Source organism: Phyllostomus discolor, chromosome 1, assembly GCF_004126475.2.
Source record: "Phyllostomus discolor isolate MPI-MPIP mPhyDis1 chromosome 1, mPhyDis1.pri.v3, whole genome shotgun sequence".
Classification (NCBI taxonomy): domain Eukaryota; kingdom Metazoa; phylum Chordata; class Mammalia; order Chiroptera; family Phyllostomidae; genus Phyllostomus; species Phyllostomus discolor.
In genome coordinates this window covers 39,177,618-39,198,173 of record NC_040903.2, presented here as the reverse complement: position 1 = coordinate 39,198,173, position 20,556 = coordinate 39,177,618, and the positions used below count along the sequence as shown (strand labels likewise).

The following is a 20,556-nucleotide window of genomic DNA, read 5'->3' as shown; positions in this document are numbered from 1 at the left end:
ATAAGAGAAAAATCTGTTATTCCTTTCTTGCTTTGGAATTTAAGATACCAGTTGGTCATATTAAGAAGCAGAGATGAAAGGAGAATGCAAGGAATAATTTGAATGCTGGTAAAGTGATCCTCTGCATTGCAGCAATTCACAATGGGGTGTTATATATAGCAATAAAATCAGTCATTGTTTTCAGTCTTGCTAAATAAAACTGAACTATTGGAATGGCATGCACTTGACCTTTTGTGTTTCACAGCAGTATTTAACTGGTGCAAAGGAAACACACTTGCAAAGTGTCTTCTGTTGACATGACAGATTCTCCTGGTTGTTCATACAATGTTCAAAAAGCAAAAGTCTCTTGCTTCAGAACGCAAAAGAGAAGTTTTTTCTCAAGGAGGTACACGGTCTATACAGAAGAATGATATGAGAAATTTTCAGTCTTTTTCACAACTGGTACTTTCAGCAGGTCCTCTAAAATCAACTCCAGCAGTTAAAAAATCAAAAACAACTCACTTTGAGATTGAAATACTTGATGCTCAAACAAGAAAGCAGATATGTATTGTGGATAAGGTGAGTTTATTTATTTAAATTTCTTTTATCTGCCCCCATGATTTTGAATCTCTTGATTAAATGCTTACTTTTTAGTGTTACTTTTTTGATTAGCAGGATAGATACTTCATAAATTGTTTCAGTAGGAGATACTAACTGCAGCTTTCACAATCAATTTAATGGTGACAAATAATTATTAGGTTCTGGTTTTCCTGCTAACATTAACTATTATTGAAAGGCAAAATTATCAGTGCTTACCTTCTCATGTACATGAAAAAAGTGCTGCTAGTTTGTTGTTTTCATGCACTTAATATTTATTAAGAATTTTCCTAGGATTATAATAGTATTTGTAGAAAATAACAAGCAAAAACCACTGAAGTCACTAAAATTATATTTAATGTATATGATGCAATCTCATCATTAAAAGTTATTCAGAATTGATTGAGTTATGTCTTGCAAAATAAAAATCTCACTTTTTCTGAAAGGTTTACTTATTTTAAAACCATAAGTTTCAAGTGGTTAAAGAGAATGTATTGCTCAATATCACCCACATATGCTCATATCACAGATGTTTCACTAAGATAAAAATACATACTTCCAAGCTCACATAATCAGTGTACATTGCAGATATACATAGTACAATATTTCAAAATACTTTTAGCCTTTCAAAATTGAAAAGATGCTAGTAGTTTAGTTTATTATGAGAAAGATTAATATTTTAAATAAATCTTCATTTATTTTTCTTTATTGTCATGTTAAGATTTTTGCTATTGTTCTAAAAATAGCATTGAATCCCTGATTCACTTGAACTGTTTTAGCCTTGTTTCTAGATAAGAAGGCAAGAGAAGGACCTGTTTTCTGTTGTAATTGTCAAGAAGAAGATGTTACATACTTTCTTATTTAGTAATTATAACATTACTGCCAGTTTATTAGTTGGGTAATATTAACTTTTATTTAGAGATGGAAATGAAAAATAAAATTATTTTACAAGTTCCTAAAGGATATAAGTAAGTAGAAAATAGATTTAAAATCATTTCTGTGCAATTCTAAACCATATTTTTATAATACCACTGGGGTCACATTTAAATAATAAATATGCATGTACTTTGTATAAATATTTTTAAGTTATGAGTTTCATACATGGTATAATGTATTTTGACATTTCAGTAAAGTTTTTATATTTTGATATCATACATAAATAAGACAAGTAAAATCATTCAGAAGTTGCTGATGTTTATAATATCTCACCATTGAAAATTCAAAAATTTTTAAACAATACAATTAAATTAAGGGAAACCAGGCAATCAATGGAATGGATATTCAATTAGTCAAGGATATATAAAGGTCAAGATCCTAAAGTGAGACTGGCTATTGTGTCCTTTCTGATATGTAGGTAATCATTGACAATAATTCACCTTAAAATAAGGAGAAATGGATGAGCTGGGCTTCTAATTATTTTCCTCAAACATTTATATTTCATGTAATTGATATGTTATTTGAAACTCTGACATGGCAGTTTACATTCTAGTAATAATTAAATTATGCAAAAGTTAATAAGCATACAGAAATCTTAGAAACAAGGATTTTTCCAAAAAAATCTCATATTTGAGATTAAGAGTCCTGGTATTTGCATGTCCAGTAGCACTCCTCTAGGGAAACTATGTAGACTAGATAGAGGATTAATTTTGCATTCCTCAACAGCTTTTTTTGGACAATCAACACCATATGATCTGCTACATTCTACATCCAAATCTTTGACTTGTCAATAGAACTGGATTTTGTTGCTTCTTGTTTTACTTTTGTGATTTGGTAAGTTGTATCATAATGATGGCAAAACATTTAAAAGAAAAAGAAAAAAATTTACTCTTTTCTTGTTTCATGATTCCTAACAGTTCAAATTTATAAACATGAGAAAGGTTGATTTTGTTTGCCATTCATGATTATGTTTCTGTTAGACAAATTGATAACTATATTAACAGTAAGGCATGTTGAATGGCTTTCATTGCATTTAGCTCTACCCAGTACACAAAAGAAGTGCTGGTTATGACTTACTCCTTATCTTTCACTAAGTACTGCCCAATAAATTTGAAAAAGTTAAAGGTCATGTACTTTGGAATTAATCTTATCTGAACTGAATCTCTGTTACAAATCAAATTAACAAGGCTCAGGAAATTCACTGCATTTCTGATCCCAATACCACTTATTTAGAATGTAGGTTAATATAATCTATTTTGTAAGCATATAGTGAAGAGCAGGAGAATGATATGTAACAGACTTAGCATAGTGCCTGTAACAGAATAAGAAATAAATATTTTTGTAGTTTTAAAGATCATTTAAAGAGCTAAATTTAATGTGTATAAAAATCTAAGAAAAAACAAGTGATGAAACTTGTGATACTGGCACAGAATTTCAATTTGACTCCTTAATAATTATTCATTGCCATGATTTGTTATAAATGCTTAGGTTATATATAAATATTTAGATATGTTTAGTGGTACAATTCATACCTATGAATCTTAGTTATATACGGTGAGTTCTAGTAGAAATTGTGTTTGCATCTAGGTATTTTATTAACTTCCATTTATCCATTAACTCCAGCATGGATAAAGGAAGTACTCAGGATATTCATGAGATAAAACCATTGAGATAATTCCTAAGATTGAAGAAAATATATTAAATCATGCTTGTCTTACACACACACACACACACACACCAAACAGTTTCTATTGCCTTAAATATCTTCTCCAGCATCTGTCCTGTTGTTCTCATTACTTGTGTCATATTCATTTCATCTGCCCACAGTTGCTTCTCATTTCATTCTAAACACACTCCATTTAGACATTTGCTTCCATTACTTTCCAGAAGATGAACATACTGAGGTTATCAGACATCGTGGTAAATACCTTGCTGAATCCAAAGATCAATTCTCATACTTCATCTTAGTATATTAAAACATCTGCCACTATTAAGTACATTCTTCTGAAAACACTTTTGCTCTCTAAGTTCTGGGATGATACTACATACATTTTTCTTTAAGCCTACCTTATTAGTTTCTCACTTTTCTCTTGCTACTACTTCATTATCTAACTTATTAGGTGTGGCACGTCACCAACTCAGTCATCAGAACTTCTCCCCATATTAGGTCATTTACTTTATTGAGTCCCATAGTTTTAAATATCATCTGCCTTTTGATGACTCATAAACATGTAACTTCAACTTGTACTCCCCCCAGATTGTAAATCCATTCATCTATGAATCTATGCGTGCATCTATCTATCTATCTATCTATCTATCTATCTATCTATCATCTATCATCTTATCTATTTAAATGTTCACTAGGCATCTCAAGGTTAGTATTTCTAAAACTGAACACTTGATCTTCCACAAAAAAAGAAAAAAAAATCTTCCACAAGATTTTTCAGGTTAATGAGTGAAATCACATTCTTGAAATAGCTCAAATGAAATGTGTAGAGGCATCATAACCCTAGATCTAATCTCACAACACAAATGATGCCTTCTCATAGAGAATGAAAAATTTTAACCACATCCCCTGCCAGAGCCCTAAGATTTTTCTCTGTTTCTGTGCTTAGTACATTTGATGTATTCCTTATACACAACAGAACTAGCCTGTTGTTAAGATAATATGATTCACTACTCAAAACTAGCCAATATCCTTCTTTTGATCTTGACTTGTCACTTTTTTCAAGGACTTTATTTACTACTTTTGAAAACTGAAAAATCTGTCAATATTTTCTATTACCTTTCCATGTTTTATTCTTTTAGTAACATTTATTTCCTTTTTCATTTTGTGTATTATTTGGCCTATTCTTCACATGCCTTCTTTACAAAACCAGGGATTTGGTTTTTATTATTCTTGTATCTCCAACATTTAGAACTAAGGCTTGGCACAAAGAAACCACGTGTGCTAAGTATGTACTAAATGTAATCAATGCCTGTTCAAGAGATATGTGGATTTCACAATATACTCATGTTTAACACTAATGGTTTTAAGGTGGAGGATTATGATATTAGAAAATACTTTATACTATTTTCTAAATCAAATTGTCATCAGAATAAATGTAATACATTCATAGAAAAAGACATTTAAATATTCCATTCTAGCCCTGGCTGGTGGCTCAGTGGACTGAGTGTCAGCCCTTGAACCTAAGAGTCACCAGTTCAATTCCTAGTCAGGCACATGCCTGAGTTGCATGCCTGGTCCCCATTAAGGGGCACAAGAAAGACAATTGATGTTTTTCTCCTTTTCTTTCTGTTTCCCTCCTCTCTCTCTAAAAATAAATAAATGAAATTATTTAACTCACTCACTAACTAAATACATAACTAACTAACTAAATAAATAAAATTTCATTCTACTGAGTGCCCAAGTAGCTCCTGGCTTGCTCCCAACAATGATGAATAATATTAAAATTTGTAATTGTGCATAGTTTACTAACAGTCACATTATGGTTACAAAATCTAAGAAGCTTTTAATAAAAAAGAGAGTAAAGATGGGGATGTATAACTATTTTAGTTATTTCCCATGAATGATTAAAATCATATGGCTAACCAAGTATGATAAGATGGAGAATTTAAATTATGTTATTAAATATCATTCTTAAGTGTTTAATGGAGCATCAATAATATATCAGAAATGTAAACTTTAAAAAATTAACAATAGCCCTGGCTGGAATGGCTCAGTGGATTGAGTGCCAGCCTGTGAATCAAAGGGCCGCTGGTTCAATTCCCAGTCTAGGGCACATGTCTGGGTTGCAGGCCAGGTCCCCAGTAGGGGGCGCTCGAGAGGCAACCACTTATAGATATTTCTTTACCTCTCTTTCTCTCTCCTATCTCCTCTCTCTAAAGATACATATATAAAATCTTTTAAAATTTAAAAAATAAATTAACAATAAATTATTTCTAGTTGTTAACTTTCCTTGTCTCACTTCTGTTTCATAAAATGTCAGAAACTTATCTTGTGATAGGTTGATGATTCAAGAGCATGGCAAAACTCTAAAACTAATGTTGATAAACATTTCCAGTAACATCCCATTCTTTTTTTTCTTTTTCTCCAAGGAACCTGACCACAAGAGCCCTCTTTCTTCTGTTGTTTAAATGTCTCTGTCAAATATCTCAAAAGCTTTTAAAAGACTTCTTACAAATAAAATAAAGCACTCAATAATTCTTTAATTCTCCTAATGGTAAAAAAAATACCATTACAAGAAAATAGTAGAGAAATTGTAGTATAGTAAGGCTGCATAAAATTTTGAGAACTTGTAATTTCTGACATTGTCACTTTTAATATTTTATCTTGGGCGGGCTACTTAGCACAATAATGCCTCCATTCGTTCTTCTGCAAAGTGAGAGTGGCATCTGTTTTAAAATGGCCTCATGGCAGGACCAGTGCACCTGCCTTTATTACAGTCCATGGATGGAATGCTTTTAAGTTCCTGGGCTAAAGCTGAACTGATCAATTTGAATCAAAAGAGCAGAATTTTAGCAAATCCCAATGGGTCTTATCTAAGGTGCACACAGGAAAATGCCTGAGCTGGAGGGGAGGGCTGCTGATCACAAAGGCTACTTGGAAAATATCCGGAATGTACATTTACTTGCGACCCTGAGGACCACTATCTAAGGCATGTGATTGAGTATCACAAGGAAAATGCCCCGGGGTTGAGGGGGCTGTTGATCACAAAAGCAAATGGGAAAATCACATCTGGAAAGCACACTTACTTGTGACTCTGAGGAACACTATCTAAGGCGTGTGATTGCATGAGGAGCTGATGTCAGTTTAAGGTCATTGCAGGCCATGAGTCAAACAAAACAGATGCCAAGGCAGTGATACCATGGAGGGGTTTCACTCAAGTCTTGAAAAAACATGAAGATATGGATGCTGCACTTGTTATAAAAAATTTCACAATGAAGGAATTTGTAGCTCCTTCTAACAGTTCAAACATAAGATAAAGATTGTGCTTATATGATATATTTTTGGGAAATTGAAGTCTAATTATATATTCAGCATGCACCTTGTCCAGAGTAACATTTTACTGGTATTTTTGGTGTAGCAAAATAAAATAACTATCAAAATAATGTCCTAAGCTATTGCTGGGATTTTAGCATGTCCTTAACACACATTTTTTTTCATTCCTGTCATGTACCTTAGTGCTCAGAGGTATTACTGACAATTTCACTGTGACTAGGATTTATCAAATGAGCAATAACTTAAAATAACATTAAGAAATAAAAATTCTGTTACTCTATATTTTAAATTATACAGTCTCCAGGGCAAGAGGTCTGAGGGGAAATACTGCAGCAAGTGGATGCTGATATTTATGTCACGTTAAAACTTTTAATACCCTCACATCACATGTTTCTGGTCACAAATGTATGTTCCCTGAACTCTTAAGTCTAGATTACTAAAAGCATAGACATAATCAAATTTATATTTTTGCTAGAATTTGTGTAATGACACTATCTAAGTTCAAAATAGTTTTAAATTATACATATATATGCATGATTTTAGATTAATATATATTTACATGACATCTCACTACTATGGAAATTATGGTATTTGCATGATTACATTACAGGAGCTCAAAGGTTTAGAGGACAATCATTGTTTGAAGTTTCTACCCCTAAACCACTTTCAATTGATTATGATTAAGTACTACTTACAAAAATATCTTCAGGGACGTAATCATAGAATGCTGCCTAATCCTCATCCTTCCCTCAGTCTCTCCATTTCTTCTACTCTGTTGTTTTTTCTTCATATACAACTACATTGAAGAATACTAACCTTCCAGTCTGCAGGCACTGTAATAGACCCTGGGAACATGAGGATGAAAACCAAACCAAAACAAACCAAATACAGGGCAGGCAAAAGCAGGGTTACCATTGTGAATACACAAAACACGGTTTATTTTTTATTATCCTTTATTAATTATGGTATAATTTTATAAAGACATGCATAAACCTACTCTTGCTGCACCCTGTATATTCATTTCTCTTCAGATATTCACAGTACTGTGATTCATAATGACATGTAACTAGTCCCACACAAAATAATATAATAAAAGATAAAACAGGTATGAAAAAAGTGGTACTGAGCCCAGATGAATAATTTTCTTTTCCACTGAAGAAATTAAGAATGGCTGTAGATATCTCTTTTAGTTATAAATAGCCCCAGCACACTGAATGACCATCATGGGGATATTTCTTTTCTTTTGTTAGGATATTTCTAAGATTAAAGAGTAATCTCCTAAAGTAGAAATTATTTCCTCTAACTACCTTACATACTCAGCCTTCTTTCAGGCTTTGACTTGAAGGCACGTTGCTAGAGAGACACCTCTGGAGAATTTATGGAAGAAGGTGAGGATGAATTCTCTTCACACTTAAGACTTTCTAAGGTACAAACTTGTCAAGCTCAATACCAACGATATACTATATTTTATTAGTGGATTTTTAAACTGACAGTCATCAAATAATTTTCTATCCCTGTTGATCTACTGGGATTCAGCTGAGCAATCTGAGCTCACAAGTCTGTAGCTACATAAAACCCTTGAATATCACACTTGTTTATTCTCCTATGAGAAGTTAATTCTCTTTTAGGCAGATTTGGAACTGTCTACTACATCTAGATACCAGATATTTTATTTGAGAATTGATCTTACTCTTTAAGAATGTTGTGTCTCTGCTTTCTCATAAACTCACAATTCTAGCATCATTTTATGAAAAAAGGGAATCAATTGTTACCTGTCTTGTTTCTTATTGCTGTTTGTGTTCTCATTCCACACTTTTACTGCCTCCAAAATAAACATTTAATATTGCTTTATGTTTGGATGTTTCTAACTTTTCAATGATTGGTTATTTGATTTTTTTAAACCAATGTGAATTGTAATAAGTAATTTATTTTAGCAAAGCATTTGATGAGCTACTGCAACCTAATGGTGTCTTTTATTTGTCAGCACTGGTCTCCATACCACTAAATACAGACGTGTCATCTGCTTCTCATAAACTTCACTTAATAAAATTTTGTTATAATCCAACCTTAATTAAATCAGGAATGTAATAGAGAATCCTGAGGCCTTTATTCAGATGATACCTTCCCCGTTTTTATAGAAAGGCAATTTCAGGAAGCTGTTACTCTAAAATTACAGAGAAATTACTTTTATCTTAAGAGCTATTTTATGTAAATTTTTTTAACTCTTGACATGGTCAGAACATAATCAGCAGAGCAGTCACAACAACCACTGAGCTGTTGATTGTTAAAATAAAATCTGCTTCGTTTTAAAATGGGAAGAAAAATCAATTATTTTTTATAATTAAAAATAGATTCATAAACTTACCTATTTGCTTTTAGTTTTCAATCAACATTTCTGGAATTGTATAGACATAATGTCTTCTTAGGCTTTTGTCATTAACAAAAAAATGTAAAGGTCCATGTATGCCATAGTTTAAGTATATAGCACAATTTGCCTGAAAGACCTAATTGTCAAGCCAACTATTCTTGGGGCTATCCAGTGCTATCACAAAAAATAATCTGTACACAGATTTATCTTTGCTTCTAAATACAAAGATATCCATCTCCCCTTTCCTGATGGTATCTCTTCTATTTACTCATACAATCAAATCAACCCTAATAGGAAGAAATGATGTGTGCATCTCTATAATAGACAGTGTATACATGATGAATAAGCATTTTTTTAGATTTGACCATTCTGTACCTTCAAGGTCTTTTATCTATGATGTTAAAGAGGTGAAGACACAGACAGTGACTGTGTTATGATCAAAGTGTTCCCTAAAAGAGAGAACTCACCCAGAGAAGTGATTCTTTAATGAGCTATGGAAAAGTCTTACTTTAGTTTATCAAGCTGCTGACTCTCTAGAATCTCTTCCTGTTTATATAATATCCAATCAATCGGTCATTTTATTCTACACACAGTATATCTTGTCACTGAACTGTTACCATCCTAGTTTAAGTCACCATCACCTCTAATAAATGGACCGGTATAGATGGGTCTTCACTGAACACACACGATCTATGTAGGAACACAGAATACATCCACCATAGTTCTTCCAGATGTACTTATGGCATAAAGCTTCCTCAATATCACCAGGTAATATAAAATTTGGAATTTATTCTTGCAGGTGTAATGCTTTTGTTGTTGAAAGGTCATTTTAAATGTCATCTAGAATCTGTTTAATTTACAGAAGCCAAATTGATCCTTCTAAAACCTAAAATATGATGCCTTTCCTCAGATGAAAACACTCCAAGTACACATCTCACTCAGAAAATCCAATCTGCTCTCCCATATTTTGAAAAGCTTTACATTATCTCTGCATGCCACCCCTCCAGTCATATCTTTAACTATCTGTACTCTACTGCAAACTTACTGGCCTGCTTGCCATTTCTTCATCGCTCTTAGTGTGGTGATCCCTGGTAGCCTATGACCTTGACAATTCTTCTGTCTAAAAGGATATTCTTCAGGATATCTGCATAATTTGATGACTAGCTTAGGCCTTTGCTTATATATCCTTATCTATCTTTCTGTCAGAATCATGCTTCTTTGCATCAGGCCTTATCTCTTACCTCATTTATATGTTTGTTTTAGAACTTATTACCATTAGATATATTATAATAGATATTTAATTATTTTCTTATTTCTTCTAGAGTATTGTTTCAATGTGTCTCACTGTGCCACGGTGTTATAGAAAGTGAATTCAAGTACAACATTGCTTAAACTTAATCCAGCTCTGCTGCTTGTTAGCTCCGTGACAGGCTGCAGACCTTACGACATCAAAGTACATCAGTTTTTGCTTGGCAACCAGGGAAGAAAATAATACCTAATTCTTGGGGTCATTAGAAGTATTAAATGAGTTAACTGCTTAAATGAGTGCATAGTGTACATAGAAAACACTATATGTGTGCTGATTATTATATTTAAACAGAGCATTGGACTATGTGTGTATGTATGTTCCCACTCCAATATGCATGACATGTAGAAAAGTTACTGGTCCCTCTTTGGTACTCAACTTTATTTTTGAATGAAACAACAAACTCTCATACATATTTACCATATCATAGCTTGGATATTTTTAATAATGAATGATTTTTATATTATTAACAGTGATCTAAGTTATGTAAAGATCAAAGACACAATACTTAGAATAGATATTATGAGCAGCAAGGTTATCTGGAGAGTGAATACTTTCTAAAATTTGCATCCATATTAGTTAACTAATCAATTGTGTAATTTTAGGAAGATACTTATATTTTATGACCACAAGTTCTTAATCTTTCAAAGACTATCAGTATCACGTACTTCATCAGGTTGTTTATAATGGTCAAGTGATCATCTTAATAGATCTATATATATAGCATATGAGGTCCTTTAACATTAATAAATTTAATCAAGTTATTTCAAAAAGTCCTGCTACATTCTGAATATAGATAGTATTTAGTAAAAGTATCCTTGAAGCTAGACTAAATAATGATTCCAAATAATCAATGATTTACAATACCAAAAGTTTAATTATCATTCATATAACATGAACAGAGAATGAGCTATGGCTTTACTCTGAACTCTGTTGTAGAACCAGGTAGATCAAACACTGCTTGGTATTGTCATAGTCAGTTTCCAAGTATAGTGAACAAACAGGTGGTATCTAACTTTGGGCTACTGTAATATATTGTCATAGGGTGGTAGCTTATGAAAAACAGAAATTTATTTATCCAAGTTCCGGAGGCTGGAAGTATAAAATCCAAGGGCCATGATGGTGGAATTCTGGCAAGTATCCTTTACAAGTTTGCAGACTGGCATTTCTCATTTATTGAGAGGGTTAAATAGTTCCCCAGAGTCTTTTTTATAAGGACACTAATTCCATCATGAGGGCTCCACTTTCAGGACTAAATTACTTCCCAGAGACCCCTCCTCCTAAACCATCACATTGCAGGTTAGGGTTTAAATATGTAAATTTTGAAAGGGCATAACATTCAGTTCATAATGGTTGGCTAACAACACACTGGCACAAACCTAGATGGTATAGTGTACGACCCACCTAGGCTATACTGTATTGCTACTACACTACCAGCCTACACAGCACATTACTATACATGATAACATAAGATTACATTAAGCACAGACTTAAATGATGCAGTCAGGAGACTAGGTAAACATGAGATATGAAGCTGCTTTTGGTGTAACAAGGCATACTCTTTTACAGCAAACATTTGAATATGTAGAAAATGTGTACTTTAAAATAATGATAAAAAGTATAGTATAGTAAATATACATACCAATAACATAGCCGCATATTATCCTCAAGTATTACATGCTATACATAATTATGTGTTATACTTTTGTACACCTATCTGTACAGTAGGTTTGTTTACACCAGCACTATCACAAATCCATGAGTAATATGTGGACCTGTGATGTTAGGCTACTACATCACTGGGTGACAAGAATTTTCAGCTCCTTTGTTATCTTCTGGGACCATTATTCAATGAGCAGTTCATCATTTACTGAAATTATAGGTTTTATTTTTTTCTTTTCTCCCCTAAATCAGCAATTTTTAACTGGTGTGCCACACACACTGGTATACCACAAGAATTTTTAAAGCATGCAATACTTGACTCTTTGTTCAGAGGCATGACCTGTTTTCCCTTAGATTGTCCAATAAAATAATAACAGCAGCCAACATAACAGTAGCTATCCGGTTTGAATAAATCAAAATTATTCTATATCTTTGTCAGATCAGCAAAAATGTATTTTCGATATGCCACATAAATTATTAATTAGTTTATGGATGACATGAGATGAAAAAGGCTAAAATCACTGCTCTAAGTGATTAATATTTTTAATAGTTCTTTACAGTTTGAGGACAAACTACTCCAAAATTTGATAGCTTAAAACAAAGACAATTTATTCATCTCATTTTTCTGATTGTGTGTGTGCGTGTGATTTAGTCCTCTGCTGGACTCACTTAAGTACTCGCAGCTGGTCGTCGAGTAGCTGGGGGAGTTAGCTGGGGGAACAGCAGCAACAGGGCACGAGTCTGTTGTCACATGGGAAGAAACTCAGGCTTCTCTACATTGTGCTCATCAAGGAGGTTATCAGAAAGAGTAGAAGAAATACATGGTCTCTTGTGTCTTAGAATTGTCACTTGCACAGCCACACTTTTAAATTATGTTTTTCATTAAAGCACATCAGATGCCAGGATAAACTTAAGGTGTGGGAAAACAAATTCTACCTCTTGATGGGAGAATCTGCAAAATACTACGGCTATTTTTGCAATCATCAAAGTAATATACTTAATAGAATAGAATAGTGTATAAGTACACTTTTATTTCTAATAAAAAGTATATATACATACACACAAGCAGATTGATAGATAATAACAATTATTTTAATATTCCTCCCAAGTCCTGCAAATACCAAGCCCACTGTCATCACTGCCATTCATTGTTAATTTCACTGTGTTTGTGCCTTTACTCAAAACATAGTTTATAGCCATAATAATTGCAAGTATGTATAAATGTTATCTCTCCCATTTACAATTGAAGACAAAGTGACTTTGACAAATGTCTCTGTCATTTTCATTGTAAATCAGCAAGTAGAAACCAATTATATTTTAATCAATACCTTTTCAATGAACTTATAAATCCTTTTGATTCTAAGAAGACTTTTATTCTGGTCATCACTAGGCAATTATATCAGTTAATATGAACCTGAAATATTTTACAGATTATAATTAAGGAAATTTAAACTAGATTGCCATATATTTTCTCCCTCTACTTTCATCTGCATTTACATTTTAATGATCTATATTATTGATGTAGAATTTCTGTATTTAAGAAAATATGATTTTCATATAAAAATAACTATAAATTAATTTGGAGTATGCACACATAAATTTAGTTCCTTTTTTTGATCATGAAGCCTAATAATTAATCAATGATAGTAGACTAATAATAGACCCAGTCATTTGTTAATTATTTTCTTTACACTGCAGTCACTTTTCATTTAATAATATCTGTGACTATTTAGGAAAAATTACTGTCATTTGATTACTAATGTTTTTAACATATTTTTGTGATTATCTTTTAGATTCCATAGAGCCAATATTATTTTATTTAAAATGGCCCTTTACTGTTTATACAGAAACTATTTCATATGGCTTAGGCTGCCTTACTTATTTCAGTAAAACCATGGAACATGTAAATTTTTCTGAGTAAAAGCATTATTTTCCTGGTTTCATGAACTTGCAATAGGGAAGCATAGTAAAAGTAATATGAGAAGTGCTTATAAATGTTAACTCCACTTGGATTTATTTTATTCTTAAAAATACACTTTTAATTCTATGGTCTTTATGATATCATCCAGCCCTACACTACTCTAATTTTGGTTGTCAATCATGTATTCTAAAAATATTCCAAAAGAGAACTTATGATGACATATTTCTGAATTAGTTTCTAACTTATAAAACAGATATTTTTTTGTATTGTGTTATAATTTCAAACATTAGCATCTATTATAAATTTTTAAACTATTTAAAATAGGTCATTATTTCATACATATGTATATTTATTATAAAATCACTAATGTCTGAGCTTTAACCTTAAATAAAGTTTACAAATAATTTATTGGGGAAAAGTATTTATATAAAAGTAAATTGTTTAGATTAATATATTTTTAACATGTATGACAAATATTTTCTAAAAATAAATTTATATACTAATGCTATTTTCTTTTTGAACTGAAAGGACAATAACCAAATGTTATTGCTGTATGTATTAAAAAGTTATACAGAAATTTAAAATAAATGTGTGTTTATATGTATGTATAATTATGAATAAAACAATTGATTTTAAATACTACATTGTGGTATATACATAAACACAATTGAGATGATATAATTTTCTAATTTCTTAAACAGTAAACAAAGTCTAGTTAAACTAAAAATATTTACATCTTATTAATACTGATTTTTCCCCAAATCTATACCGTGTGTTCATTTTATTCATAGCAGAAACTTTTTTAAAATTTAAATTATTTATTGTTGTTCAATTACAGTTGTCTGTATTTTCTTCCTCCCCCTCTTCCTCCACCCACTCCAAACCTCCCTCCCTCCCTTACTTCCACCCTCCCCCTTGGTTTTGTCCATGCGTCCTTCATAGTAGTTCCTGAAAGCCCTTCTTACCCCATCTCCTCCCCCCTGCCCTCTGGCTATTGTTAGATTGTTCTTAATTTCAATGTGTCTGGTTATATTTTGATTGCTTTTTTCTTTTGTTGAGTATGTTCCAGTTAAAAGTCAGATCATACGGTATTTGTCCCTCACCACCTGGCTTATTTCATTTAGCATAATGCTCTCCAGTTCCATCCATGCTGTCACAAAGGGTAGGAGCCCTTCCTTCTCTCTGCTGTGTAGAAACTCTTGATACTCTGTAAAATACCATACATATTCTGAAATTATAAAATTATTCATACAGATGGCTTATTTTATACTTTAGTTATAATCTGAAGATAATAAACTAGTAAAATAATATTTGATTACTTGGAAAACTCCCTTTTATTTTGAGTAAAATATGGGCAACTACATATTCTATTTACTAATGTAAAACATTGTAATGGAAATTCTCAGAAATACTTTTCCACTTTCCTGAATTATTCCATATTAAAATATTATTCTTTTGGCTAGTTTAGTTATCTTTCTTGTGACTGCAAAGCAAGAAAGAGGTCTTGCCAGTTAGAAGCTCTGCATTGACTATTTTGTGTTTTTGGTGTATTTTCACAGCTCTAGAGCTAATTATTTATATTCAATTTATCTTGTATTTCATTCCTGTCTGCGTCTTCATTGGTTGACACAGTTCTTCACAAAGTTTACTAACAAATTTTTGTAATGCATAGTTCAATGTCTTAGTCAAATGAACTTCAAATCCTTCTTGTTTTTCCTTACTAATTAATTTTCATTTATCTAAGTAGGATAAACAGTATTCTGAAGGTATTCTATTCATTTAAAGGCGTTCCTGAAGTGACTAAGTTTTAAAAGTAACAATAATGCAACATTTTATTTTTGTATATGTGAAACATTGCAAGAGCTTTGTATGGGGCAAATTCACTCAGAATGTAGATTGTGAAAATATTTTTCCTTAATCCAGCAATTTAAATGATAGGTAAAGTAATGATGATACTTCAACCATTATCACTTAAAATTTAGAAGTAAGTTTTTGTTTCAACTAAAAACATAATTTACTTGTCTATTTAACATTTTAAGATTAATTCTGTCTGACAAGAAGAATGTTAATGAGAATTTCAGGATTTCAAATGTAAGGATATGTATTTCTCCCATCTGCACAATTGAGATATCTCTCATAAAACTACTGAGGAATCAAGTTATTAATCATAAATCTTGCATATCTTATCATCTTTTCCTCATTTTGAGCTCTGAATACAACTAAAGACCTGAAAAAGTTGATTAAGCATATCCAAGTGTCTAATTGAGCAATGTTATCTAACAGGGTATCCAAGCTTTCGGTGTCTCTGGATCACACTGGAAGAAGAAGAGTTGTCTTGGTCCACACATTAAATACATTGCAAAATGTATATGGGAAACATCATGAAATAATCTCATCATGTTTTAAGTAAATTTATGATTTTGTGTTGGGCCGCATTCACAACCATCATGGTCTGCATGCAGCCCATGGGCCACAGGTTAGAGCCACCAGGAAACATTAACTTTTTTTTCCTATATTTGGCTAAAATTGCTCCAGACAGGGTAGTCTTCATAGATTTATTCAATCCCCAGTCAGGGCACCTACAAAAACCAACTAATTAATGTTTCTCACATCTGTTTCTCTGTTCTTTCTCCATCCCTTCTCTTCTCTCTAAAAATAAATAAGTGAAATCTTTAAACTATAGTATTGTAATGGCACTTGAGGTGCTTTGATAGAACATTTATCCTCATAGATTTTCCAGTTTAAATGAAAAAAAAAACTTTTCCATTCCATTTTAATATTTCAAATAGTCAAACACTATGCACTTAAAGAACCGAAATGATATATCTAACATGGATTTTGGTGAACTAATAGTAATTTTAGATGGAAGCTTTAGTAACTAACTAGGGGTCTTAGGTAGTTTTTTCCTGATGATATTTTAAATAAGTATTTCCCTTTTTGTCCATATAAAATACTTTTGTATCCCAAGGCTTCCCTGCTATGTAAATGGTGGGGGAAAAGTAAGTTTATAGTTGTGAGTGCACAAAACACAAAGTTTATTCTTATTATTTATTAATATTGCATTTTTTTCATATGGACACCTGTAAATCTATTTTGCCTTATCTTCTATACACTTTATCTTCTATTTGTCTTGTGTACTTACTCATCATTTAATTGATAATTTCACTTATGTGAAAACCAGAAATTGAATATTAATAGTAAAGAAAACACAAAGTTTTAATTTAGAGATATAGATTAGGATGAACTCATATAATAACACCATTATTGTTATATTTAAATTAAAATATTGGAAAAAGTATAGATGTATTTTGTCAAGTTTTTAAAGCAAAATGACTAAAAAGCTAAACAAAATAAGCACATTATTTTGAAATAAATTTATATTTCAAAAATGTTATATTTTCTTATTAAGAATGTACAGTAAATGGATAAACACTTTTTCCTTATAACTTTATTTTCTTTTTTTACAGGTGACACAAACATCTACTATTCATGATGTTAAACAAAAATTTCACAAAGCATGTAAGTTTTGTGTCTATTTTAGAATTTATATTACAGTCTTATTTTTATTGAATCAGAATTATCTATAAAAATAAGTACAATGTAAGAGAGAAAGAGTAAGAGAGTAAGAGGACAGAGTATTTAACATGTGGCTCAGAAATAATATGGTAAATACCTCTGGACCATGAACATTCTTGTATCTTATTCTCTAACTGATGCTTTAATCCTCATTATCCCTTTGTTTTTTCATAAAACTCATTTTTAGTTCATATCAGAGCAATTTTTGTTCTAACAGAAAACTACTTATATATACAAACATGAATAAATACAAGGTATTTTTTTACATTTAAGCAAAAATTTTACTCCATGTATTTATACCTGTCAAATTGCTTCCACATATTATTTAACTATATTAATAGCTAAATATAACCTATTAATGGATATCCTATAATTATTTATTTATTGATATGACATTAGTATGCTGGATTTTTATTTTTACAACATTTTAACAAGGTTTACTCATAAACACTAAAAATGCCTATAACTGCTAAGGTACATTTTTTAAATGATTTTTGACACCCATCATTAACACCCCACATCAGAGTAGTGCATTTTTTACAACCCGGTAATCTGCATCGACACCACATTATTACCCAAAGTTCACAGTTTACTTCGAATTTTGTTCTCGGTGCTCTATAGTCTAGAGGTTTTGTTATGGAGAATTTTCAGTCCTTAGTTGAATCATGTTTCTTTTCTTAAAATATGCCTAAAGTTCACAAATTAGAACATTAACCTGTTCAATCATAACAGTAAAATAGGTAGAATTGCTTTTATTATTTTCATTATTTTTTCAGGAAAATATAGAATATTTACTGAATACTTTCTGTATATATGACATTATGCTAGACATAATGACTAAATGGAAGTAGAAGACGTCCCTGTTTGACTTCAAAAATTACCCTCATGAGGAAGGTAAATAAAATAGTCAATGTATCTAAAATTTATAAACATAGGGGGAAATATTTTAGAATTTTTAATAGGAATAGAAAGCATACACTTGTTGGAAAAGCATTATTTGAAATATGATTTAGATTATTTTTATGGACTTTTTAAAATGTTCAATTACAATTGTCCCCATTCTCCCCCATTACTGTGCCCCTGACCTACTCACCCCTACCTCACACATTCAATCCTCCCGCCCCCTAGCATGGGTCTTTATACGTGTTCCTTGACTTGCCCTTTCCCCTTCTTTCCTCCTTTATCCCCCTCTCCTATCCCATCTAGTCACTGTCAGTTTGACAGTGAAATAAAGAATTAATTTCTTTAATAAAGAAATAAAGAATTATTTCTGTGTTTCTGGTTCTACTTTGCTTGCTTGTTTGTTTTGTTGATTATGTTCCACTTATAGGTGAGATCATATGGTATTTATTTGTCACAGCCTAGCTTACTTCACTTAGCATAAAGCTCTCCAGTTCCATCCATGCTATTAAGGGCAGGAGCTCTTTCTTCCTTTCCACTGTGTAGTAGTCTATCCTGTAAATGTACCTCAGTTTTTTGATCCACTCATTTACTGATGGGCACTTAGGCTGTTTTCAGCACTTGGCTACTGTAAATCATGCTGCTATAAACATCGAGGTGAACAGGTTCTTTCAAATCAGTGTTTCGGGGCTCTTAAAGTATAATCCTAGCAGTAGAATTGCTGGGTCAGAAGGCAGTCCTATTTTAAGTGTTTTGAGGAAATTCTATACTGTTTTCCACAGTGGCTGCACCAGTCTGCATTTCCACCAACTGTGGACTAGGGTTCCCTTTTCTCCAGAATTTCCTCAGAACTTTTTGTTTGTTGATTTGGTTATGATGGCCATTCTGATTGACGCAAAGTGTTTGTCTCATTGTGATTTTAATTTGCATCAGATCTCTGATGGCTAGTGATGCTGAAGATTTTTTCATGTGTCTGTGGCATGCTCTGCATGTCCTCCTCGAAGAAATGTCTGCTCAGGTCCTTTGCCCACTTTTCAATTGGATTGTTTGCCTTCCTGGTGTGGGGTTGTGTGAGTTCTTTATATATTTTGGAGATCAAACACTTGTTTAAGATATCATTGATTTAAATTTTTATAAAGGGTGAGTTCTGCTATTTTACGATAAGGACAGGTAGGTTTTGAATATGCAGAAGAGAACCAGGAAGAAATAATATTAAGAAAAAAAGAACAAAAGAAAGTGAGATCAAAATGAAAGATCTGCCATAGATCAATTCTCTATTTTTAGCCATCAAATTCTGCATGCATTTATGCCAATATATTATAATTTATTAAAAAATTTTAAATCTCATATCCATGCCTTATCTCATAATGTATGTAAACCATGTTACCATAATTATTTCCACAAGTATTTCCTATTTACATTCTAAATGTTTTTGATTTATTCCTTTCTTTGCATAAATATGATTCTCATTAAAGTAGTAATGAATGCCATCTTTGGAAAGAGTTAAATCAATTTTATCTAATAAAGTGGCTTCAGAAAATTTTGAGTATTAAGTGAGAGGATATTTAAAAATAAGTTTTTTACTATAAAGTAAAAAATGGCAGACATGTTTTTATTTAAATTGATATGACAATGTAAGAAATACATTATTTCTGTATTTGTCCTGAAATGAGGAAATGAATAACAGGCTAATGAATTTGTAGAAACAATGAGCAATCACTGCCTTGTGTGATTTCATGAGCATTTTCTGATAGCTTGATTGTGTATATAGATTTGCATAACAACTGCATGGACTCTTAAAATTGTAGAGCCAGAATTTTTGTATTTATGTGATCCCAAGCCTATTTCTAGGTAGACGAATGAAGTTAGGTAGTTTGTAGAAAATCCTAGAAATGTCCAGTTTCAGAATTGGAAAATTGAATATGACAATAATACAGTTAGTATTAATAGCTCATTATATCAATTCTTAGGGGTATCTTGACCACTATTAATTTACTTTTCTAAGCAATTTTAATCTTTAACAATTGCACAAATTTAAACTTTTCTTTTTTACTTTTCCAAAAGTACCTTCACTTTGAAAGTATATCCATCATTTGTAGAACAATAATAGTCATGAAATTTTGCATTTGTTGTATTAAATTTTAAAAAGTTATTGATCTTCAGATTTTAGAAAATGAAGACACAAAAACATATTTTGCTCATATTACATTACAGAGAAGTATCTCAAGCATAATTAAATTGGGTGTTATGTTTAATATATTTGCCAAATCATAAAAAGAAAGCAAGAAACTTTAACACTAACAATATGT

General features: G+C 31.6%; 1 protein-coding gene across 1 annotated transcript in view; it reads left to right on the top strand.

Moving 5' to 3' along the window:
* The first annotated feature begins 277 nt into the window (after window positions 1-277).
* The window catches only part of TECRL (trans-2,3-enoyl-CoA reductase like), an 83,305-nt gene continuing 63,026 nt past the window's right edge, over window positions 278-20,556 (top strand). Inside the window, exons 1-2 of the mRNA XM_028507947.2 lie at window positions 278-558; window positions 17,239-17,290. Of these exons, the coding sequence (XP_028363748.1) occupies window positions 325-558; window positions 17,239-17,290 (286 nt within the window). The 5' untranslated portion in view covers window positions 278-324. The remainder of the gene's footprint in view (window positions 559-17,238; window positions 17,291-20,556) is intronic.